Below are 26,174 nucleotides of genomic sequence, written 5' to 3' on the forward strand. Positions count from 1 at the left end.
CCTGGACTAGTCTACATAAAACATTAACAAATGTTCCACCATATAGACTAAATATGCAGTGTTACAAAAACGATTATTTTACACTACGTGAGCTGAGAATTTAGTTAGTTGTCACACTCTTTATTTCTCATTGTAAGTTAATTTTTTTTTTCTATATGCATATACCTTAAAGGTATGGATAAAATAGCTATTTAATAAATTGTTTTATATTATATGTAATATGTATAAACTAAATATGGACACATGGCTCGCTCATGCTGTTGTGTCACTGTCTACCCACTAGGGGACGCTACAAATACACGAATCTAAAAAATCGTCAACACCTCTGTAGAAAGGTTACGTCTGACATAACTGCATGGCTATCGATTAAAACTAAATTAACTTATCGTGCATTTATACGACATCTCGATATACACAGTTATACAAAAAGCCTACTTCAGAACATTTAAGAGTGATTGTGTGCATTTTAGTCTCAAGAAAATGTGAATAAGCAGCTATCACAAAGACTTCCCCTAAAATGAAAACGGAGTTAAATATAGAAGCAGAGAAAAACGGACAATTTTTTCTGACAAATCAGGGTGTTTGTTTAATTGCATACCTCTATATATTGTTTAATGGAATTAAAAGTAATGCAAATTTAAAACTACTTAACACATTGTGGCTAGGGGCAGTTAAAGAGCGAAACCTTAAATATCATTATTAGGATGACATATCTTCAAATCACAGTAATAGGGGACTAATACAATGACATGGATCTGCATTTATTAACATGCCATAAAAAGTGTCACATTTCAAATAGCTACAATTCACAAACCTAATCTCAGATTAAGGTGCTTGGCCCCCAAATCTGTTGTTTGCAGATATTAAACACAGGTCATGTTACATTTAAGACAGCTATTAGAAACAGGTCACATTCATAAGGCATCTAAAAACATTTAAACAATAATGTTTCTACACACATTCTATTATGCATAAAATATTATATATAAAAAAAGAATAATAAATCATACATTGTTTTAAGATATGTTGCATAATTATATTTATTTAAAATTTAACAAAGTAAAGTTCATCAAGGATCTAGAAAGTAAAAACTGGATCTTGCTGGAATTGGGAACTTCAGCACAATAACAACATGATTAATTCTGTACAAGCCCTATTTAGTTTCTCTATTAAATGTAATTTTTTTTTACGAATATTAAAGCCAGTAACTTAGCCTGGAGACATTTCCCTAACCCCAGTCCCAGAAGGCATCTGCAAACCTTTTTCATGTTTTTTACGCTGATTTTGAGGGAAAGATTTTGGAATGGATTTTAACATGCTAAAATGGAACTGAAGGCATAATCAATTTAGCGAAACACAAAAGGTGTGGGGAATATGTAGAAATTGATGAATGATGGGCATTCCAGTTCTGAAGAAATCTGTCCATGCAAGCCTGTAGATCCCAGAAGTGTCGTGGTGTCAGTCCCATTATGGAAGAGAATCACCTTTGCCACGGGATGGGGGGTGTTCGTGTGGGCGGGGCTTGTTTTGACTGTGAATGTGCTTGAGATTTTTTTGTGAGGGTCGAGCAAAACAGGATGTCAAAGCGCGTGAGCTGCAGTCACAGGCTCCATCCTGGCAAAGAGACGGCAAAGAGTTAGGAGATACGCTCAGCATTATAACAAATCATGTCACATTAAGACAAAGACTCTGCAAAATAGTAATAATGTATATTTTCTAGTTGTATTTAATAAAAATTAGTTCCAATTTGATCCTCCTGATTGTATGTGTCCCATATACTGTATATAACATTGCTTTAAAAGAATATTTCTGCTTGTTAAAAATAAAACAAATATGTAAAATATGTAATATGTATCTTTAAAATACACATTGTCATATGGATAACAGTCAGTTAACAGATTGACTCACAAATCTATACATAACATACCAAGAAATAACTTTTATTGAGGAAGTGAGTTGTGAACTCAATAACAGCTCCGAGCAAGTCTGATTCAAACAGTGACTAACAAGTGAGTCCGAGGCCATTTGGTGAATCTCAGACTTGCTAAAAAATGTTGATACATAAGAATCATTCGTTCCTGACAAAACCGCATATGGACACACAGAGTGTTTCCAGAGTGACTAGATTTCAAATTACTGTCGCACTTATTATTTTTGCAACCATTTTAGTCTCACTGAAATATTACTTCCTCAACACCTTCAGTTTAGTTTGTTGTTATTGAATGGGTTCAACTTTGCTACTAACCTCCAAGCCCTTGTTCTTTCTGACTGAACCCCTGTCGATTTGGCGCTGAGTTTGGATCTGGCTCTGACACACCGTCTCCTCTTTTTGGCTTTGTTTCATAAATCTGCGGTTCACAATCTTGGTGATGCTGTCGTTTCTGACCAGTGGCACCGCTGGTATACGAGACGGGGGATGCTCAGATTTCTTTGAACCCACCAGACCGATGTGATCCCTACGAGCTGCTGGCGCTTTCTCCATCTCCGGGTTGGTCTTCTCTCCTCGACCACAGACATTGCGCAGAAACTCATGGACCAGACCATATTTGTGAACGCCTACATTTTTACGGCCGCCATGTTTATCGCTGCCCTGCACTGATACTGAACTCGGCCTGCTAGGTGTCGAAGCACGTTGCGGCAGAGCCCACAAACCACGCTCTTTTGCTCCATAATCCAGCCTGGAGGAGGCGCTCGGAGATGAGGAGGAGGACAAAGAGGATGTGGTGAAAGAGGAAAAGGATGAGGGGGATGTAGAAGAGGAAGACTTAGAGGAAAACGGAGAGGATGCAGAGTGTCTGCGTTGTATTTTTGGCGAGGTGCTCTGTGGTTGAAACCGATCTGCTGGACCAGGGACCCTTTCCAGTGACACTGATGTCTGCGGGGTTCTTGAAGATACAAATGAGGTCACTCGGGGCGACCAGTGCTTCGCAGCATGAAGACATCGAGGACCATCGGTTTGTAGCCCAACTGTGGTCACCTGTGGTTGGGATTGAGTTTGCGTTCCTATACTCACAACACTCACCATACTGCTCCCAAAATCCTTTGCTCTTTTCCTCTCCAGAGGGCTGGATTGGGAGGTTTGCAGCACACTGGCTGTGATTTCCTTCATGTCATCACTCAGGTTGGCTGAGACGTCCAAGTTATTGAAAGCCAAGCGTGAAGGGGATGTCATACTGGAGGTCTGAAGACCAGAAGAGGATGTAGAACTGATGACAGCGTTCGAATCTCTCTCCATCAAACTTTGGCAGTCAAACGGCAGGCTACCCAGCCAGTTTTCATATGCAGCGGCCCAGTCTTGGCTTACAAGGCCACAGGAAACAGCATTGAAATGTGGTTCCTGGCTCTCCTCAAGCGCTTCCTCCTCTGCTGCTATCGGAGAGCTCATTTGGATCCTTTTTGCTGATGGTGGGCTGTAATATATACGAATGCTGGTTCTCTCTGGAGCAGTATGGCTTCTCTGGGTCAGCTCCTGGTTTAAGGTCAGACCAAGGAAACTGGGAGGCATGATAGGAGAGTCCCAAGTCTTGCAGGGGTCTTCTCTGTCCAGAACGGCAGCTTCTCGACTGAGGTACTTCCAGTTCTTGTTGGGTTTTGCCATGCCAGTTTTGAGAGGCATCCTGTTGGAAAAGCAAACTCTGCTAAAGAATTCAATCAGATAATTTGAGTTCAAACTATGGTGCAAACAAACGAATCAAGCTGACCTCTCCATTTTTGCATCTTTGGTCAACATCTTGTATCTGGGGGACTGAAAATGCATCAGAAGGATTATTATTTGTGCATGCATAATTAGTTCAGTTGTGTAATTTTATTATATATTAAATATAATTTAATAACAAAATACTTCTAAAACACCTTTTACATTAAGAATAAAATGAAACAATTTAGGGACTTAAAGGATTAAAATAAATGACACAAGAAATATTGTATGCAATGCATTGCAATATAACCTTTCAGCAGAAAAATAGTGAATCGTTTTAAGTTTTAATCGTTTTAATCCTTCCCATATTGCTTAGGGATGTGCAAATTTAAGATAAACTGCATCAAATGAAAAGGCCTGTCTTATTTAGAAAGTGTGTCAGAGAGATTACAAAAAAGACAACAGCAAGAAAACCCTTGGATCAGGAAAAAAAAATATTGGCAAAATTCCTTTGCACTCCAATCCAGGCTTTACTTAACCCCATCAAACTGTCACTGTCTGCATTCCACTTTTATTATTAGCATCTATGATAATAATAAACAGGAATTTTTGTTTAAAGGAAAGAATGAAACTGCTGTAGTGTAAACCCAGAGGACGACAATACAAAGATCCAGTATGCCTTTGTTCCTTTGTATAATGCTTCCTCATTTCTCTCTCGCCTCCTTTCCCTTAACCCTGCACAATGTTACCCTCCGTTTACTGTAAAGGAAAGTAAACTTCAGCTGAGCTTTGATAAGTCTCTCTGTGGTCACTGTGGTTTGGCTAAGCCCTTTTCAGAGTCAGAAGTTGTGCTTGAAGCTGATGTCTGCACTCCGCCTGCTGTCCTACAGTACAGTCCCAAAAGGGGATTAGCCTAAATTCAGTTGCCATGCGGCCTTTTCACACACACATGCTCACGGGCATGTCTCATATCTCTGATCTCTGTTGCTCTAGTAGGACTGTAAAAAATGTATTTTATTAATGATAGTTCAGACTTCAGATAGCAGAGAGCATGAACTACTGTTCAAAAGTGTGGAGTCTGTGAGATATTTTAATGTTTTTGAAAGAAGTCACTTGTGTTCACCAAGGCTGAATTCATTTGATTCATTCATTTTCAATAAAAAAATGTTTTCTATTTGAATATTTCTTTAAAAAATGTAATTTATTCCTGTGATATAAAAGCTGAATTTTAAGCAGCCATACTGAAATACTGAAAATTTATTTGAAATTCTGTCATTTTTAATTTCTTTAAAAAATTACTGATAACAAACTTTTGAGTGGTCACACAAAAAAATGCCAAAAAAAGACCTAAATAGTGGAAATAGGTAAATATAAATATTAACAGAATTATAAAAAAACACTGGTCCGATTCAAACACTAGTTAATACGTTAGATATCATGAACTAATTTCTACATAACGTGTTAATTTCTGCATATACAATTTTTTCTTTTTTACATTTTATTTAAATTAATATTAGTTAATTAGAATTGAACAAACACACTATTGTTTATAAATAAATGTATTTATTTAGTTTATAAATTATTTATAAATTAACATTTTACCTAATGTTCATGATACCTAGTGGACTAGGTATTATAAAATGTTACCAATTAAATAATAGTTGACCCCCCCCCCCCCCCCCCCCAGTAAGACCTGTTTTGATGGTTGACCTTCGACAGTTGAAATCATGTCAAAGTTCCACATTACACTAAATATGTAAATTATTGTTTCAGTGTATTACACTAATTTTTGCTCTGACCTGCATTTTTCTGTTTTGCTTAGCTGTCTTCAACCCTTCGCACTCTAGACGCACATGGTTCAGGTGTTCTAGCAGTTCCTGCCGCTCAGAGCTCCAGCTGCTTTCACGGACCTTCAGCTGTCTTGTCAGGTCCATCACTGCAGTGTAGGACTCTGCTAACAGGTGCTGAAGCTTCTCAATATGGTCCTTCTGCAAAGCCGCATTCAGGTCTGATGGACCCTTTACTCCTGCCTTCCCAGCTGAACCATCCAGCTATAAACAAACACAAACAACTTGATGACATTTCTGCTTCAATTTCCTCAATAAGTCCCTACAGACGCAAGAATGAAGAAAGCAGAGGAGACGACATGAGAAGCAGACAACAGGTTCATTGATACTCTCTGAAGGGAATTTAAACTGATCTTCTAGTTCTCACCCTGCTTATGAGGCTCTTGAGCTCTGCACATTCCACAGCCCACGCTGCTTTGGCTTTAGCAAACTGCCGGATGACAAACTGGGCTGCCCTGTGCTGCTCCATAAGTTCAGAAAACAGATCCGACAGTGCTGTCCTGAGGTCTGACAGCAGGGCACTGCTTACCTGAGAAAGGAACATACAGTGGTGAATGAACACTGGGCAACAGGAACACAACCAGATTAACTGGAAATGAGCAACAGGTCAAGGAACAATGCTATTGGGCAACTATGCTCAAAGAGCAGGCATGTTCAGATATAATATATTATGAAAAGGGCACATTTTTGAATGACGTTCTTTCAGGCTGAATGTATTGCACAATGAAATGCTTTTGGAAGTCTTGTTGAAACACTATTATTTTTACCCCAGTAATCTTCATTCTATTTCATACCTGACTGTTGCACTTCTGTTGAAGATTATACTTGCATGCTTTTGACTCTGTGTCCTTAAGCAGATGATGATCATTCTGACAATACATCTGAAACGAAACGACATATAAAATTGGTTGTTTCGGAGTGAAATAAACTTTACACCATTTTAACATTTATTGTGTGAAATTATTTGTTATTATTTTAACAAAATGTCACACTGAAGAATTTTGGCACTAATAAAGCTTTTTTTTTAATTAAGTGAAATATATGAAAAAAATATAGAATTACAGAAAAAGCATTTAAGGATTATATAAATCCAGAATATTTTATTGTGCATCATTTTCAATCTTACTCCCATTTACTTAATCTCTCTATAAATATATATTAGCTCAAATTATGCAAATGGTGTGAAAAATATTATGTAACTGTGCCTATTTAGGACACATTAAATGGTAAACATGTATTTTCCACAACAGAACATTATTAACACACAATACATGATGAGATGGGAAAGATTGGATGGGAATTCATGTATACATACTGTATCACTGAACATTGTTAGTGGGCGAATTAAATAAATCAAAAGTGTGTTTTAGGTATAAAGGGCCCAAAAAGTGCCCAAAGTTGACAAAACACCCAACTACACAACATATACATATATGCTTTTGGCAGGCATTTTTATTTTGCATTCAATGTACATTTACATTTATTTATTGATAGGTTCTTGCTTTCCCTGGGAATAGAAGCCCTGATCTTGGCATTGCTAGCGCTATGTCTGAACTACAGGAAAGCATTTACTGTTATTTCAACTGCAAGTAAGAATCATTATAAAGAAAATTTTAACCATCTTCATCGATAAAGATGGTTGACCGCAATAGTAAACGTCGTTGCCCAATTTACCTCAAGCAGGCTCTTTCCATCAGCTGTGGGTCTCTCTCCCTGCCTCCACTGCTGGATGAACCATTGGAGCTGCAGATTGAGCAGCACTAAGCTGTCCTGGTTACACTGATTTCCAACATTTTCTTCACATGGAAGTTCGCGACTTGCTTGATTCTTTGAGTCCTCTTTCATTTCAATTAAATCTTCGCCAAAATGCAACATATTCTTCTCTGTAACAGGCCCAGGGTGCTCTGAATTGGAGTTTGACAGCACCTCCAACTTTTCGACAAGAGCACGCAGTTGTGCTTGTAACACCTCTAATCCATTGGTCAAGGGACTCAGCATGGGGTCCAAAAGCCACTGATGTGTTTTGCACTGAGGATCTACTGCAGATTTGCCTAAGTAGGGAGCACCAGCAGGAGTGTTATGGGTACATGTAGGTGAGAGGCCATTTTTTGCTGGGGTTGTTAGGAGCTGGATAGTCGATCTGACAAGCAGCGCCTGGTCATGGATGGCAAGAAGACTCTCTAGATCTTTCACACCAAATGTGCAGTCTGACATACACTGAGCTTGTCCGTCTTCCGCTTTAGTTTCTGCAGAAAGCTCCTGTTCCCCACCAATTGGCCCTTCTCTGTGCATGTGGCTGATAGAAGCATGAACCTCCTCTACATGCATCTGGTTCTCCTGCATATTATTGTGGGTAGTCGTTGCATCTGCATTCTCTTTCCCATCCAGACATCCATCTCTAAGCATCTCCCCCTGTTCCCCAGTTTGGAGAGGCACTGCTAATCCTTCACTGGCCCCCTTCATCGTCTCCTCTTCTTCCAGGCTTCCTCCTCCTCGTTCACGCAGTTCACTCATCTCTGCTCGCAACCCACGGTTCTCTACCTCTAGCTCCACTATTCGACGACTCAGCAGCGTGGCTTCTTCCTCCACCAGCCGCAAGTGAACTTTGACCTCTGCTTCTCGGGTGTGGGCGGAGTTAGTGGCGCCCGCTGCAGCCTGGGTTTCATCCACCTCACCATAAAGCAGACGGTATTTGGCGAGCTCCTCCCGCATCGCCTCACTCTCCAGGGCAATCTTAGTTAGTTTTTTGCACATGAGTGCAGACTCTTCTTTGGCAAAGTGGAGCTGGCATTTCAAATCAGCACTGTCATCCTGTTGAAGACACAGGTGTGTTAAAACAGTTGGCATATATCAAAAATCAGAGGAACTCTGATGACTAATGTTGGCCCTCTACCAAGACCTGCAACAAACCAGCACTAACCTTCACAAATCAATCATTAAGACTAATGTAACTTCCAACTCACCTGTGAAGAGAGCTTCTTTTCACTCTTGCTGGATGTTGATCTCAAACTTCGTCTCTTTAGGGAATTCTGTGAATGCACCATATCCATAATTAGTCCGAGGACATTTCAGCAGCTTATATAACACAGCTTACTATGTATAGGTGGGTTGATGCCATTTGTCCCCTAAGATGATGTCCTCCTATGGGCATAAATGTTCATTTGAGTTATATTAATCATTGTTATTTTCCATCATACCGCTGTCCACTGCATTCCAATACCCAATGAAATGTGTGACTGTAAGGAAAGCATGCACCTAATAAACACACTCAATCATGTTCGTGTAGTGAGATGGCAAGAGCCCCAACTCCATTACTACACCAAACATCCATACTGCTCCAAGTATGTCAAGAATGCTGGCTTGAGTCAGTCTATCTGTCTGCTGGTTTGTCTGGGAGGCTCAAACCCTTAAAAGTACAAAGAGCAGAGGAGGAGCATGTAAACTTCAAATTATCTTCTTTACATGTTAAAAATAACCTCATCGAGTCAATCCAAGCTGTTAAGTGCAACACCAAGCTAAAGAATAGTACTCATCATATTATAGCTTGATGTTTTGATATGATAAATTTTTGACTCTAATGGATGAGTAAAAAGTGTTTGTATGTAGATTATCATGTTTCAGGTAGGGTCAGGCTCACATGAGGCCTTGGTAATCTGGTTGTAGCTGATTTGTTCTGCTGGTGAAGATCAGGAATGGGCAGCAGCTGTCTGAGCTGAGCTGAGCTGAGCTGCTGGGATCCACTTCTAAGCACTGAATCCTGGATTAAACTGAATGCGTGCCGTTATTAAAGACCTACAGGCCTTCATTGCCAATAAAATTGGACTTGTTCGGTGCATTATGTTGGTAAAATGGTGGCGGCCTATATTTTTTATTATTGTGAGAAAGTGAAAGCAAAAAGCATGCCTTCTTTTTAGTATTTTTACTAGCATGTATGTGATAATTGAACATCATAAGACCCACATTTAAGCATTATGGCTTGCAGCCAGAGTTGGACAAGGATCTCCCTTTCAGGTATATTTCTAAGTGGTTTCTTTCTCGCTCTCTTCAACCTTTCAGTTGCCCCATTTTTTCTCTCTTTTCCCCCTCACTGCATCTACAAGTGAGAATGACAGCTGTGGTTTGAATTCAGACCCTTAGATCATTCTGTGCCCTACCCAAGCAGTCAGCTGTCTTTTACACCCACTACATACAGTTGGGGTAAAGGTCAGATTCTAATCCTAACGGCATCATGAAACTAAGGAGTCTAAGCAACAAACAAACAAGTACTGCTTTAAAGTGATATAGGGCATAATATATATATATATATATATATATATATATATATATATATATACAGTACAGGTCAGGTTTTGTTTTTCTTTTTGAAATGAATATTTTATTCAGCAAGGATGCATTAAATTGATAAAAAGTGATGTTTGTGAAAGGAGGGTATCTATTTCTCTCACATGCCTTTAATATAGACTGGTCATGGACATGCCCACAATACACCAGCAGCTGTGCTTGGACACTTCCCCTCTTGGATACTGTGGCTATAGTCCTTGACACATATACTGCACACATGCAAATGCACACACTCTTTCATTCAACCTTGAGTATACTTCACATTGTGTTTCTCTAAAATACATTTTCACTCTAAATTCTGCGCAGACAAAGGGTTCGGAAGAAAGCTGAGGAATTAGTTTTGCATAGTCTGGAAGCAGATTTCAAAAGAAAACAGCCATTTTATATGGGTCGCCCTGCTGTGTAAATTCGTTTTTAATTCGTAACGTTCCTACAGAAAGCTCTGTTGCTGATTGGCTGGGAAGTTCAAACCAAAAAATGCTTATGCTGTGAGTGGCCCACCACAAACTGAACTACACCAATTGTCTGCCAAACAGAAAACCGAGGGTTTTTCTCCTCATTTTACTAGTTGGACCACTTCCAAAAATAAAACCACTCCCTACACATGTCAAACTATAAAACAAAATGATATTTCAGCTCTCACTAAACCCTTAGCACCACGATTTGGGTCACAAACCACAATGGAAGGTTTACACAATCCATCTGAGTGCATGCTGATTCATATAAACAGAGTTTTGACTCATTTAGTGACTTACTATTCAGCATTTAATTGGCACTAAGCATTGAGCAATTTAGATAAACATCCTGTCCCGATAAATGCCATGGACTGCATCCAAAACCCTAACAGTGGTTTTCCTATACACACACTACTGTAACTTAATTGCACCCAAATCATGAGGGAATCATCTATTTAATTACACCCTGAATGTCAGTTATTGCTCTTTATGCTTTATGTGACATACAAAGACTTTCTCACAGAAAACACCAGCAAATTATGACTGTAAGCACATCCTCACCCTAATATCATGTTCAAGTGTCCTGATAAGCTCTCCGTCCACGTGTCCCGTCTGGGCTACACGCAGGCTGCGTCTCTCTGCTTTCCTAAGTCGGTACTGGAGGATGCGACAGGCCTTGTTGGCCTGTTCCAGCTGCTGTCGGAGTTCCTGCAGCTGGTAAACATCCTCCTCCATGTACATGTCCCTCATCTCCAGCATCTCCGAGCGGAGCTCCTCCATTTCGTCCTAAAAATGCAGTCAAAATGGTGTATGTAAACATCAACTTCATAGAATTGAATCATATGTGGCAGTTTCACAGCCACCATAACTGTTTTAAAATGGAAGTTTTTGATTGAAAAACATGAGCTAAATGAATGCATTCTACTTCAGTTGTGTGTACAAAGGGTGTTTCCTATATCGCTATCAATGTTAGTCTTCAACCAACTCATCCAAGACAGCACTGGCTTCACATCTTGCGTGCCAGCATGCTGTGCGCATTAACCCACAGAACTAGGGGCGCGTGCCAAGATTGACGCACTGCCCTTCTTGGATGCATTGGTGGGACTTCTGTTGACTTCTTGATTTCTACTGAGACACCTTGCACTTAATCACAGTAAAGCGTGTCTCGTTCTCACTGTGAACCTGTCATTCTATTGCATGTCAGAGACAATGAGGGATGACACGAGCCAATTAGCGAAAGTATAATCTTCTAAGAAGAGAGTAAATCTTACAGTATAAGCCAGATCACGTGCAATTTATTTTTGCTTGGTTTATGTGACTGTTAAAATGTATTATACATGTAGAAGACACTGTGGGATTGTTTTGATTTAATTTTACATAATCCAGCACATCATATGACATGGTTTAATGCCATGTTGGCTGACGATATTAGATGCTTAATAATAGTCATAATCCATCAAAACAGGCTGCATTTAGTACTCTCCTACTTTATCTAACATGGGTAAAGTGAAGGTACTTTAAACAGATTCTCACAAATAATTAAATGCAATTGTACAACAATACATCGTTTTGGTAATAGAATTCAGACATCTTTTAAAAACTACAATGTTTATGTTTAGAAGAGCATCTTCATTTGGTGATATGCACTCTTTGAGATCAGTCAGATGCTTGATCATGTCCACTATGATGGCGTCAGACAAAAAATGACAAAACATTTTCACAATGACAAAAGACCCTCATGGCAGTTATAAATGACTTTTATTTGATTGTCTTGTATTTAAAGAGCAAATATGAAATGTGTCCCACTTAACCTACCTGAACTCTCCCAAGCATAATTTACACCATTGCAAGACATTGCCATTTGCAATTAATTAACAAACAAATAAATGAATCAACAAACCTCACCTTTAAATATCCATTTTCTGATCTTAGGTCATCAATCTCTCTCAGCAGATCCGCATGCACCCCATCAGCAAAGTCTCCAGTCAGATCCGAAAATGCCATACACGCGTTCAAGTTCAAGCGACTGTCCAGAGAAACGTAGGACCGCTGGTCTCCAGGAGAGATGCTTCCCTCTCCGAAGCCAAACCCTGGAGACAGGGTGGCATTAATCACACCATCTTCTTCTCTGTGTTCTGATAATATTTGCTCAGCTGAATCGTCCATCATCTCTTCGTCTGTACCTCTGTGACAGACTTCACCATGCTGTGACTGGGCATCAGTGGACTGCTTATGCTCCTCAGATGCGTCCGAGATCTCAGAGCTGCTGTCGGTGGAAGACAGTTTCCCGGTAGCACAGCCCGAGTCTTTACTCAGGTCATCAGACGTGATGCTGCCATCCGACAGCTTTCTCCTCTCGCACGATTTACTGCGATTGCTATCGGAGCGTTTTCTCGACTCTGGTCTCATCTCCTTTTTCCCTGTGTGGATGTTTGGCGTGACAGATGCTCCACGCTTTGGTTTCTTAGAGTGAACCTCGTTGGTTTTGCTCTGTGAGGCTGCTGGGATGATTTTAGACGAAGCGTTCGCCTGGGGTTGTTTTGACGTCATGTGTTGCACATGATGCCTGTGGATTTGTCTTGACGGCTGCTGGCTGCTCGCGTCCCCGCAGGCTTTATCCTGCCCGTCCCGTTCGTGATGGGATGAGCGTGCATTAGACTCAGGATTTGCCTCAACTTTTGTCTTTGTCATTGTGTTGGCGTTCAAAGATGATAATTTCCTCTTATTTACCTTGCATTGTTTTTACAAACAACGACGATTAATAGCCAGTAATGAGATGAACGATTCCAGCAGAATCCTCTCTGGAGTTTGTGTGAGATGAGGTCAAGTTAAGGTAAATCCGGGTAAAGCCGTTAGTCTAGTGTTTGAGTGAATATAGGCCTATGTACTGTACTGTGTGTGGCCATGTGCTATAAAAACTCCGAAATCTCCGCCCCAAAACCAGGAGCTTTACACTCTCTCTTTCTCTCACTCTGAGTCACAGTTAACTCAGCTTTACTGGCATTATTACGAACAGCTGTAATAGTGCTGTTTTTTACTAGCATAAAATATGCTAGTTTTCTCCCATGCATATTTGTTCAATATTAATTTAGTAATCGGCTATTTTGCATATGATGGCCTATAATGAACACTTATGACTGAAATCGGTAACAGTGTCTGTATTATTCATTCATAAAATCTAATAAGATGTAAGTTATTTGATTCATAGGCAAGTCTCTTTTCTAAATATATACACCGGGTTCAAAAGGAAGACAGTTTATCAAAACTCACGCTTTTTAGTGGCACGGAGCTGAAAACATCCTAACATTGCTCCGCTGACATCTAGTGGCTTCAAATGAAAGTAAAGTTTCGACGCATTCAGGTGATGTGGGCTCTCGCCAAGGGAGGAGCATATCAACTTCCGACACAAGAATATTTAGTAATATTGTAATGATCTGTTTATTATAACCTGGTTTATTACATTATGAATTTCCCGCTGGAATCCAAATGATATCAAACACTACAGTTTTATTTACATTTTTTTTAGTAGGCCTAACAAACCTTAACCAGAAGCAGACGCACAAACCACAACAGCGATGACCAACTAAAAACCCTGATTGCGTTAAATATAAGCTCAGACTAATCACTAAAAAAACTGTTACTAGTCGTTTTTTACTCTGCTGCTTAATGTTTAAATAAATTATTGCTTATAAAAAATGATAATCTGCAGACTTATTATTTTATTTGTTATTTATATTTGTAATATATTTTGATGTATTTTTTGACCTATTTCAAATATTTATTTATGTTTTTGTTATATTTTTTCATTATTTCCCCGAAATGCACGTTTTTCACATATGTTCTTACACTTTCACTTATATCTTGCACAGTTTTTCTCCAGTTTCTTGCTGCACAAAATCATTTTTTTAAACATAAAAAATGATAATCTGCAGACTTACTATTTTATTTGTTATTTATATTTGTAATATATTTTGATGTATTTTTGGACCTATTTCAAATATTTATTTATGTTTTTGTTATATTTTTTCATTATTTCCCCGAAATGCACGTTTTTCACATATGTTCTTACACTTTCACTTATATCTTGCACAGTTTTTCTCCAGTTTCTTGCTGCACAAAATCATTTTTTTAAACATTTACAAAAAGTTATGTTTACATTAAAATGCCTTATTTATCATTTTCTAACCTTATTTTAATTAAGTTATGGCATATTGTATGATTTGAACAGCATAAAAAAAAGCCCATGTGATTAAAATTGAAAGCAAAATGCTTTCTCTTAAAACCAAGAAACCATATGTTACACTATTGGGCCTAATTTATTTTCATGCTCTTGTCAAAGGCCCCACAAACTCCTGGCCCTGTTTCACAGCACAAATACGATTTCAAAATATGCAATGAAGTTGTAAAACATCTGTCTATTTGTGAATTCATTGAATATTTTCTATAGCTTCTCACTGATTTTTCTTAATCACACCCTAAAATCAAGGTATTGTCTGTAACTAAGGATTTCCATATATCTGTTCCTGGACAGCAGTCATAATCACTCAAGGAGCACCACTGCCATAGCCGACGGCGATATTTATTGTTAGGATTATAAATAACCCACATCCCTGCCTTTTTAGTACCGACCCCTTTATGTAACCTCAATATAACCCCGCCCCTTCGAAAGGTTAATATCGTGCGTTCGCAGAGGGGTCTTCTTTCACAATAGGCTACTGCTTCTGTCAATCAAACGTCGCCCCGCCCAACTTCGTTTGTACCGCTTCCTTAACCCACCAATCCAGTTTGTCCTCCCGTCCTGGCGAAATGTATCCGCCCCGCTGTCAGTCTTCCCAAACTGGGCGCTTGTTTTCTGTCCCACCGGAGAAAGGAGCGACCCAGCTTTACATTATTGAAAGGTAACGCGACACACGCACAGTATACAGCCTTCTAGGCAAGATCGATGTTATACGTCGTGTTATTTTGTGCCTTCTTGAAGGTTTTGACGATATCAAACGGGTTGATATGCGGGTTTATTATTGGTGAATGCTCACTGCTAGCGGCTAACGCGGGTCAAAACAGCTCAAGCCAAACACCCAGTGCCTTCCGCCCGCAGTAGATCTAGTTTGGAGATGCCGAGCGAGGCAGGTTATTCATAGTATCAGTTATGTTTGTATATCTAACGGGACATAAATTGAATGTCAGCTTGCCCTCATGTACGGATGGCTAGACGTTGCATGGGCTACGATTTGATGGTGTAACGTTACCTAGTCAGGATGGGTGGATGTAGATTGTGTGTTGTGTTAATATGGTGCTGCATGTGATCATGTACTAAGCAGTGCATTCTATGTTTTTTAAATGATATACTGAATCAACTGGTTGCCCTGTACTTTTGATGGGTTTAATCTACTCCATTGTTTTGGCTGACACTCATTACACCTGTGCTTATGATGAAAGATGCTACTATGATCCATCTGTTAGTTGACAGCAGTACTAATTCTGGGGAAGCATTTAGACTTGATTGAGAAGAGCACATACCGTGGAGCGGTGCATTGAAAATAAAAGGTTTTATACAAAGATGTATTAAATTGTAATTAAATGTATTTATTAGATACATTTGAATTGATTAGATACATTTACATTTAAATGTAATTAAATTAAATACATTTACATATTTTTTTCCCCAAATAATTGCTGTTCTGAACTTTCTGCTCAATATATAAAATATCCTGAAAAATATATCAGTGTTTCCACAAACATTAATTAGCATAAATCAGCATATTAGAAAAGATCATGTGACACTGAAGACTGGATCACTCAGGCTGCTGAAAATACAATTTTGCCATCATAGTAATAAATTACATTTTAAAATATAGTAAAACAGAAAACAGTTATTTTAGATTGTAATAATATTTTACAATTTTATATTACTGTTTTAACTGTATTTTGATCTAATAAATGCAGGCTTTTTCAGAAATCTTACTGACCCCAAACTATACTCACAAGCGACTCCAGTCTAGACAAAGCTGCTTTATTATACTGCTACTACTAATAAATGATATGTTTAACGTAGTGTTTTTCATCAATTATGACTGTGAACCGGCAACTAACTGCTGTTAGTTAATAAACTAACTTTGTGCATCCAGGTCAGTATAAATTCCAAAACTACTGGTACAGTATTTTCTTCAGGCTCAACCACCAGGAACTGTGCCACTTTTTCTGAGAACCAGCCACTTATGTGGTTGTCTTAGTCACCATTGATCTGTACTGTCATTTTCCAGTCAGTTGTACCACTAGTTTTCTCTGTTTATTGTTGTTATAACAGCCCATCACAGCCGAAAGACGTGCATCCAACCGTTCCCTTTAGCTGAAAGACTATAGGGTGTATTGTTTACATGATTATTTGGAAATATTTGAAAGAAAGTGTAAAAAGGTTTTGTTGTCTAGCAAGTTTTTTTTTTTTTTTACATATATAATTTAAATAATACTGTTACAGTCTGTTTTGGTAAGGTATAGGGCTGGGCAAAAAAAAAAATCGATTTTTCGATATATCGTTTGTTAAAATGTGGTTGATTCAGTATATATATATGGAAGTCAATGGGGACCAAAACAGTTTGGTTATCCATATTCTTCAAAATATCTTCTTTTGTGTTCAACAGAAGAAAAGAAATTAAAAAACAGGTTTGGAACAACTTGAGGTTAAGTTATGATGACAGAATTTCCATTTTTGGGCGAATTATCCCCAAAACAACCATAAAAGCACAATAAAAGTTAACATTCTAGCTTCGAGTGTGGAAAAAACGAAATTAAAGTTGGTACTCACTGTTTATTTCATCAGGCTTATTGCTGGGTGCACTATTTTTTTTTTTTTTTAAACGTATAGCGATATTTATTGTTAGGATTATAAATAACCCACATCCCTGCCTTTTTAGTACCGACCCCTTTATGTAACCTCAATATAACCCCGCCCCTTCGAAAGGTTAATATCGTGCGTTCGCAGAGGGGTCTTCTTTCACAATAGGCGACTACTTCTGTCAATCAAACGTCGCCCCGCCCATCTTCGTTTGTACCGCTGCCTTAACCCTCCAATCCAGTTTGTTCTCCCGTCCAGGCGAAATGTATCCGCCCCGCTGTCAGTCTTCCGAAACTGGGCGCTTATTTTCTGTCCCACCGGAGACAGGAGCGATTCAGCTTTACATTACTGAAAGGTAACGCGACACTCGCACAGTATACAGCCTGCTAAGTTTGATCGATGTTACATGTCGTTTTATTTCGTATCTTCCTGAATGTTTTGACGATATCAAACGGGTTTATGAGTAATATTCGGGTTTATTATTGGTCAATGCTCATTGCTAGCGGCTAACGCGGGTCAAAACAGCTCAAGCCAAACGCCCAGTGCCTTCCGCCCGCAGTAGATCTAGTTTGGAGATGCCGAGCGAGGCAGGTTATTCATAGTATCAGTTATGTTTGTATATCTAACGGGACATAAATTGAATGTCAGCTTGCCCTCATGTACGGATGGCTAGACGTTGCATGGGCTACGATTTGATGGTGTAACGTTACCTAGTCAGGATGGGTGGATGTAGATTGTGTGTTGTGTTAATATGGTGCTGCATGTGATCATGTACTAAGCAGTGCATTCTATGTTTTTTAAATGATATACTGAATCAACTGGTTGCCCTGTACTTTTGATGGGTTTAATCTACTCCATTGTTTTGGCTGACACTCATTACACCTGTGCTTATGATGAAAGATGCTACTATGATCCATCTGTTAGTTGACAGCAGTACTAATTCTGGGGAAGCATTTAGACTTGATTGAGAAGAGCACATACCGTGGAGCGGTGCATTGAAAATAAAAGGTTTTATACAAAGATGTATTAAATTGTAATTAAATGTATTTATTAGATACATTTGAATTGATTAGATACATTTACATTTAAATGTAATTAAATTAAATACATTTACATATTTTTTTCCCCAAATAATTGCTGTTCTGAACTTTCTGCTCAATATATAAAATATCCTGAAAAATATATCAGTGTTTCCACAAACATTAATTAGCATAAATCAGCATATTAGAAAAGATCATGTGACACTGAAGACTGGATCACTCAGGCTGCTGAAAATACAATTTTGCCATCATAGTAATAAATTACATTTTAAAATATAGTAAAACAGAAAACAGTTATTTTAGATTGTAATAATATTTTACAATTTTATATTACTGTTTTAACTGTATTTTGATCTAATAAATGCAGGCTTTTTCAGAAATCTTACTGACCCCAAACTATACTCACAAGCGACTCCAGTCTAGACAAAGCTGCTTTATTATACTGCTACTACTAATAAATGATATGTTTAACGTAGTGTTTTTCATCAATTATGACTGTGAACCGGCAACTAACTGCTGTTAGTTAATAAACTAACTTTGTGCATCCAGGTCAGTATAAATTCCAAAACTACTGGTACAGTATTTTCTTCAGGCTCAACCACCAGGAACTGTGCCACTTTTTCTGAGATCCAGCCACTTATGTGGTTGTCTTAGTCACCATTGATCTGTACTGTCATTTTCCAGTCAGTTGTACCACTAGTTTTCTCTGTTTATTGTTGTTATAACAGCCCATCACAGCCGAAAGACGTGCATCCAACCGTTCCCTTTAGCTGAAAGACTATAGGGTGTATTGTTTACATGATTATTTGGAAATATTTGAAAGAAAGTGTAAAAAGGTTTTGTTGTCTAGCAAGTTTTTTTTTTTTTTTACATATATAATTTAAATAATACTGTTACAGTCTGTTTTGGTAAGGTATAGGGCTGGGCAAAAAAAAAAATCGATTTTTCGATATATCGTTTGTTAAAATGTGGTTGATTCAGTATATATATATGGTAGTCAATGGGGACCAAAACAGTTTGGTTATCCATATTCTTCAAAATATCTTCTGTTGTGTTCAACAGAAGAAAATAAATTCATACATGCATAAATGATGGCAGAATTTTTATTTTTGGGTGAACTATCACCCAAAAGCCAGTATTAGTTTTCCTACACCGTTCATAGGCTTGCAGCCTCCATGTTACAGCTAATGCTGTGAGATTTTATGTTTGTTTTGTCTTAAACATAAAATAACCTGATCCTGTTTGATCAAGGCATGCGACTGTTCTGACTTGTCCAGTTTTCAGCATCAGTTTTTCATCTTGCATCAAAATTCTGTCTATTCATTGTATGCATTTGAAATATAGAGTTGGGTTTTGTTTTATTGTACCCAAGTGTACCTAAAATAAAAAGTGTTTAATATACAGGTTTGTGGCTCTTAATTTCCTATTAATTAACCATTTGTAATCTTATGTTCACTGTTCCTTTTTTATAAATATAGGATTTGTATTAAATCTATATTCATTCATATAGTCAAATCGAATCGAGAATTGAAATCAAAAATCGAATCGAATATCGAATCGAAAATTGAAATCGAATCGAATCGAGAGCTTGAAAATCGAAATCGAATCGAGTTGGAACATCTGAATCGATACCCAGCCCTAGTAAGGTATATAGTGTCATGATTTTTTTTTTTGGTATATTGTGCAATGTTTGCGTTTATGTAAATGGAGTTAGATGATATTATATAGAAATATTGTATTATTCACCAACATTTGTTTCATAACAAAACAGGAACTTAAATAATACAATTGAAAGCTGTTTTCCAAAGCCAACATTGTAAAATGATCTTTGTTTTTTACAAATGGTCTGTCTTATGTACTGTAGCTTCATACAGTTTGGCTGCCTTGCACCCTATCCTTCACATTAGAGTCCAAGGTTTTCTTTGTTCCAGCCCAAAGCGTGCGGTCAGTCACAGCCACCTCTAGTCTACATTCATTTCAGTTGCGCTACCTTAAATTTGTGTGGTTGCAATACGACCAGGGCTACGTGCTGCTGAGCCAGCCAAGACTTCCTCTATTGGCAGTTTACCACATGGGTGTTTGAATATGTGATAGCTGTCAGCTTGTTAAGTGGCTGCTTTGCCTTTCTGAGTTCCAAATAATTTGCATGGTGCCGACCTCCGTTATATGGCTAATAGTTTTTTAAGCTGCTTTGCATTTGTGCCTGCCTCCGATATATGGTCAATAGTTTTTTTAACTGCTTTGCATTTTGTTCATCCACACCTGTATAATTTGCAGTCTGAACAAGAGTTTTCCCTTTTAGCTCCCTATTTCTGTTTCTGTTTCTGTGTGGGTCAAAGACCTGATGCTTATTTATGTCCGTTGTATTCATTTATTCAAGAATATATTACAGTGCAATTCATACATTGAATACACCTTTGTAATGAGCATTGTTTTTTTTTTATTTAAAATTAAATAAAATTAAAATTAATTTTGATGTTTTTTTGTGCATAAAGTAAAAAATGTAAACTTTCCTGATATGATTAGGAAGAAAAAAGCCTCATTATAATAATTAAATTCTTGAAGTGTGTTAAATGTTTTGGCATAATTGTTTACCATTACTTCTTGAAGTTTTTAACAACATTTTTGAAAATATAAAAAAAAACTTTTGTTTGTCATGTGGTGTAATTAACATCATGTGGAATTAATGAAACCAACATGCAGAAAAAAGGAAAATATTTGTAAGCAAATTTGAATTGTCATGTTTTGCGTTGTTACAACAAATTTTATTTCAAATGAATGCTTTTCTTTTGATCTTTCTATTCAACAAAACATCCAGAGAAAATGTATCATGCTTTCCACAAAAATATTAAGCAGCACAACTGTTTTCAACATTGATACTGATATTAATGTAATGAGCACTTTCTTCATCAGCCATTCAGCAAATGCGATTTCTGAAAGATGATGTAAAACTATTTCAGCTTTGCCATCACAGGAATAAAATAAATGATAAAATATATTAAAATAAAAAAAGTTATTTTAAATTGTAATAATTGGCCCTCTAATAATTGGAACTTCTTACTGACCCCAAACTTTTGAACAGTATAGTGTATACGATATATATTTGATTAAATGAATTTAATGTACTTTTATTGAAAATGGCATTCAAAACCATATAATCCAACTTGAATACAAAAAGCACATTTATAAAAATTCTATGAACTCTTAAGAAATGTGTTTTCATTTGAGTTATTATTTTCTTTATTATGCACACTCTTATATGTGCATACCAGAACATTTGCGTAATAATTCCTGAATGGTATCCTTTCTTGAATTAAGCCAACATTGTGAATCGGTACAGTCAGTTGCAATAATGACAATCGGATGCTGACACGCTCTCTCTCTCTGCTATGAGCTACCATTGGCCATTAAAGGATTAGCTTGGTCAGACACTCTCATCAGATGGTTTTGCCAAGCACAGCTGTTTAAAGACTGCAGTGAGATGATTGGATTTGTTCTGTGTGTTCAATAAGGGAATGGATAGACTAGAGAGTAGGCCAGCATTAGTGTCCAGTATGTTCCAGGTATACGGCATAGTAGTAGTCTACAATACGTTAATGATTCATTTTTATTAGTCGGACTAATGACGTCCAGTTTTATGTCTTTTTAATTTTCAAACCTACAATATTGTTCTCTGGTTTGATCTACAGAACAAATTCAAGCTGTGAAACAATGCCTTCTGATTGACATCAGCAGCAGTAACTATCCATCATGAACAGCGAGGAAGAGTTCTATGATGCTGAGACAGGTATGTGATGAAGTTTAGTACTGTACATCACATTTTTATCATCACCTATAGCTATATCTCTCTTCTGTCTCAGGTTTAGAATCAGACGACTCGTGTGAAGTCAGCTTTAAAGATGCCTGTGTCTATGAGAGCAAGCAGACGGTGAATGGCAAGGTGCCATCTGAAAATGGAGTATGGGAGAGACGGTAAGGAGTCTGAATACTGTGAAATAATATCCAGTGGCAGGAAACAAAATGTGAAGATGTTTATCCGTTGGACAGTGGAATGAATTTATGTGTGTGTCTGTGTGTTCAGGACTACTCTGCCAGCGCCCATGTTCTCCAGAAATGATTTTAGTATATGGGGCTTTTTGAAGAAATGCATTGGAATGGTGAGCACAAGCTATTTTGACCAAACAACAGCTTAGTCAGAAGTTCTCCATTCAAACACTGTATGAAATATGAAATTGTAAAAGAGAGACATGTTATTTAGATTGTGGTGTCATCGTCCACATGCCAAGCCATTTCTATCTGGGAATACTTTATCTTTGCAGGAGCTGTCCAAGATAACAATGCCTATTGTTTTCAACGAACCGCTGAGCTTCTTGCAGAGGATTACAGAGTACATGGAACATACATACCTCATCCATAAAGCTTGTACACGTTCTGATTCTATAGAGCGTATGCAGGTTAGTGCCTCAAGGCTCAAGAAGTCTTAATTTGCCCTTCCACAAATTAAGGCCTTGAAAAGGCCTTAAAAATCATGGCATTCAATGTTGCTTACACTTTAAAAAATGTGGATGTTCCTCAGTATTTTGTCTTGTTTTCCAATACAAATGCCTAAAAAAGCCTTAAATTAGGATACATTTACTTGAGATGTGAAATAAAGATATGAGGTTTTCTGAGAATAAAATTAAGCAAGTTAATGCTTAAAAGAAGAACAAATATCTCGCAGTGGGTTATGAAAACTTGCAGATATTTGTTTTTGTTAACCATAAACTTTGTTTCTCAGTTTCTCAGAAAACAAGCCATCTTATCTTATGTCATTTTGCTTCACAATGCATCTTGGTTTAACAATCTTTAGACATTTGCACTGGAAAACAAGACACAAACACTGTCTATGAAGGGGCATCACTTTTTTTCCAGTGTATTCAGAAGATGCAGTTATAAAGTTATTTTCCAGTTAAGCAATTTTTTGTAAAATGAATAAAAATGTAATGGAGATCTGATGGTAGTTGTATTTTCAAACTTTAAAGTGTTTGTCATTGTGTGCTCTCTAGATATTTACATTTAGAGAACATATTGATATTGTTAACTTATCATTTATTCCTTATTGGTTTTAAACAGGTCTTGAAAAAGTGCCTTCATAAAACCTGCAGAAACCTTGCTTTATATTTAACTCCTTTATATTTTGCTCTCATACAGTATGTGTGCGTGCATGGAATACTCAACAAATTCTTATTACGCAATTGCATCTCGTTTGTCAGCTTGTTGCCGCATTCGCCATTTCTGCTGTTGCGTCACAATGGGACAGAACTGGGAAACCTTTTAACCCTTTATTAGGAGAGACTTTTGAACTTACAAGGTAAATCTGAAAAACATTTTGACATAAACACTATACATCATCTACTACAAAGCTGAATATGTAAATCCAAATTAGCCTGAACCAATAATTTGAATATCTTTGCTCAGGGATGAAGAGGGTTACCGCATGATCTCAGAACAGGTGAGCCACCATCCACCAATCAGCGCCTTGTACTCAGAGTCACTCAATCAGGACTTCTCGTTTCACGGCTCCATCTACCCTAAACTGAAATTCTGGGGGAAGAGTGTGGAGGCAGAGCCTAAAGGCACTATGACACTTGAGCTCTCCAAGTGAGTTTTATTTATGTGTCATCACGAAGTATAATATGATCACCTTTTTATTGGAGCTGGAGAGTCATTGAGATACTCAAGTACAATTGGACCCTTGAGCAAGGCAGTAACCTTTCTCTGCCCTTAGTGTACTGTAACTTGCTTTGGAAAGCATCATCTGCTAGATAAGTAACATGCTGGAATGTCCATTTATTATTTAGCATGTTTCGTATGTGTATGGAAGAGATTTTGGGCGTTAGATTTGGCTCAGCTATTTTTTAACTCTTTTTCTCTCTCTCTCTCTCTCTCTCTCTCTCTCTCTCTCAGACACAGAGAAGCTTACACATGGACGAACCCTATGTGCTGTGTGCATAACGTTATTCTGGGTAAACTGTGGATTGAGCAGTATGGGACAGTGGAGATTGTCAACCACAGGTACTTCATCTCTTTCCTTTCTTACACTAAATATTCTGCCTGCATTTTCAACCTTTTTCAGCATTTAAATATTGTTGTCGTAAAGGCTGCATTGTGATCTTTCCATGTCACACGTGGATTAATGTTCACTCATTCCCTTATTTTTGACTGACAAGTCTCTCTGTTCTTTTTAGCACTGGGGACAAGTGTTTGCTGAATTTTAAGCCATGCGGCATGTTCGGCAAAGATCTGCATAGGGTAGAGGTACATATCCAGGACAAGAGGTGAGCAGTCATTCGTATCAAATGTCAGTGGGTATATCTGGCACCCAGCCTGTAGAGTTCACTCTGCACATCCACTTTGTGTCTGTAGCACTAAAGGCATCAGCAAATGTCTTTTACAGCTGGATTGTATATGTACTTTGGCATTTTTTTTCTGGATTTGATGCTTGTGTTTGTGACTCATTTTGTCTGGGTCTATTTCAGTAAAAAGAAGCATCGGGTTATCTATGGGAAGTGGACTGAGTGCGTGTATAGCATTGAGCCAAAAGTCTACGAAACCAACAAGAAAGCAGAGAAGAAAAGCGGAGGAGATTCCAAGAAACACAAGCAGGTAAAAAGCGTTAAGTAATTTATCTCTTACTGCTGAGCCGTGATCTATTTTCTGTTCCGTTTTCACATGGAAGTCTAAAAGGGTTCTCACGCATCCTCAAATAGAGGCTTCACCACTTACCACAATAGAGACTGTTTGCTAACTCTTAGAAGAGAGCACTATACATTTTTATGTCACTATACAAACAAACTCCTTGTTCAGATTTTTTTTTGTTTTTTTTTTATATATATTTTAAAAAAAAATTTTTTCAAATGTTTAGGGTCTGTAAAAATTGTTTTGAATGATTTTTAATTTGAAAGAGGACTCGTATACTCACCTGCATTTATTTGATCAAAAATACAGTAAAAACAGTAATATTGTGAAATATTTAGGGATGCACCGAAACCACTTTTTCCAGTACTCGCCCGATACGATACTTTTATTTTTGGTACTTGCCGATACCGAGTACCGATACCGATATTTTTATTGCTGTTAATATGAAATCCCGTTTCTGCCTTAGATAAAAAAAAAAAAAGAGGTAATTGTTTGGTGGAAAAACACAAGAAAATAAGAGAAGAAGAAGAAAAAAAAAACATTTCACATTGTGAGAAATGAAGTCAGTTGTAAGAAATAAAGTTGCAATGGCAAGAAATGAAATCACAGTTCCTAGTAAGTAGTCACAGTTGTGAGATATTAAGTTGCAAAAATAAGAAAGACATTTCATAGGATTTTTATTTTATTTATTTTATTTTTTATAACTCTAAAACATAAATTGGAAATGGGAAATATGAGAGATCCAGTTGGTAAGCTTTTTATTTTATTATAACTGTATCCTTTAGGAACTATGTGTGCGTACAGATCGGACACTTTGTGTCCCTTGATGATTTCAGAGGTTTTCACTGGGCATTGGCACATTTCTATTATAAAAATGCAGTGTCCGTTTATCTCTCACAGTTCTGAAGGAGTTTAGTAATGGCTCAGTGAATATAATATTTATTGGCAACTACAAATACAAATTTCTTAACTGGGGATGCACCGAATGTTTGGCAACCGAAATTGTTCGGCCGAAAATAGCAAAAAAAGCTCTTTCGGTGTTCTGCGAAAAAAAAATAAGCAAAAAGACCAAATAAATTGTACCAAACAATGACGTGACGCGATCAAATACAGGCGCGCACCAATTCAGTAAACATGTCAGTAGTGTGGAGGCATTTAAAGTCACCATGAAATCAAAATTGAAAATTCTTATTTTTTAATGGAATACTGTAGTGTTTATTATAAATAATTTATCCGTGCACTTCATTATTTTTTATAGCACTTCATGTGCCCTCCTAATCTTTAATCAAAAACGTTAACCTCCCCTCCCCCTCAAAACGACTCATCTTCTCTTCCGGTCACGAG

The 26,174-nt window shown here is 37.6% G+C and overlaps 2 protein-coding genes across 2 annotated transcripts in view; one reads left to right on the forward strand and one right to left on the reverse strand.

Annotated features, from left to right (window-relative positions):
- Window positions 1–1,188: 1,188 nt before the first annotated feature.
- LOC107656534 (protein SOGA1-like) lies at window positions 1,189–13,183 on the reverse strand. The gene is made up of 10 exons (XM_016444417.1): window positions 12,186–13,183; window positions 10,825–11,066; window positions 8,448–8,550; window positions 7,159–8,295; window positions 6,279–6,365; window positions 5,852–6,013; window positions 5,437–5,688; window positions 3,702–3,745; window positions 2,246–3,617; window positions 1,189–1,614 (listed from the first exon to the last, which is right to left on the reverse strand). The coding sequence occupies exons 1-10, from the start codon at window positions 12,969–12,971 to the stop codon at window positions 1,468–1,470; spliced, it is 4,332 nt and encodes a 1,443-aa protein (XP_016299903.1). The 5' UTR covers window positions 12,972–13,183; the 3' UTR covers window positions 1,189–1,467.
- Window positions 13,184–15,097: 1,914 nt separating this feature from the next.
- LOC107656546 (oxysterol-binding protein-related protein 2-like) overlaps window positions 15,098–26,174 on the forward strand; it is a 16,254-nt gene continuing 5,177 nt past the window's right edge. The window contains exons 1-10 of the mRNA XM_016444429.1: window positions 15,098–15,178; window positions 21,842–21,939; window positions 22,013–22,124; window positions 22,234–22,309; window positions 22,472–22,606; window positions 23,405–23,502; window positions 23,610–23,792; window positions 24,099–24,206; window positions 24,380–24,469; window positions 24,671–24,797. Of these exons, the coding sequence (XP_016299915.1) occupies window positions 21,903–21,939; window positions 22,013–22,124; window positions 22,234–22,309; window positions 22,472–22,606; window positions 23,405–23,502; window positions 23,610–23,792; window positions 24,099–24,206; window positions 24,380–24,469; window positions 24,671–24,797 (966 nt within the window). The 5' untranslated portion in view covers window positions 15,098–15,178; window positions 21,842–21,902. The remainder of the gene's footprint in view (window positions 15,179–21,841; window positions 21,940–22,012; window positions 22,125–22,233; window positions 22,310–22,471; window positions 22,607–23,404; window positions 23,503–23,609; window positions 23,793–24,098; window positions 24,207–24,379; window positions 24,470–24,670; window positions 24,798–26,174) is intronic.

The sequence above is a fragment of the Sinocyclocheilus anshuiensis genome, unplaced genomic scaffold (genome assembly GCF_001515605.1).
Source record: "Sinocyclocheilus anshuiensis isolate Anshui unplaced genomic scaffold, SAMN03320099.WGS_v1.1 scaffold1639, whole genome shotgun sequence".
In the NCBI taxonomy this organism is placed as follows: Eukaryota; Metazoa; Chordata; class Actinopteri; order Cypriniformes; family Cyprinidae; genus Sinocyclocheilus; species Sinocyclocheilus anshuiensis.

Coding starts and splice junctions, on each gene's coding strand:
- LOC107656534 (XM_016444417.1), bottom strand. CDS start 12,971: ATGACAAAGACAAAAGTTGAGGCAAATCCTGAGTCTAATGCACGCTCA. Junction 11,067..12,185: donor CAGAAAATGGATATTTAAAG/GTGAGGTTTGTT, acceptor CTGCATTTTTAG/GACGAAATGGAGGAGCTCCG. Junction 8,296..8,447: donor AAAAGAAGCTCTCTTCACAG/GTGAGTTGGAAG, acceptor TGTCTTCAACAG/GATGACAGTGCTGATTTGAA.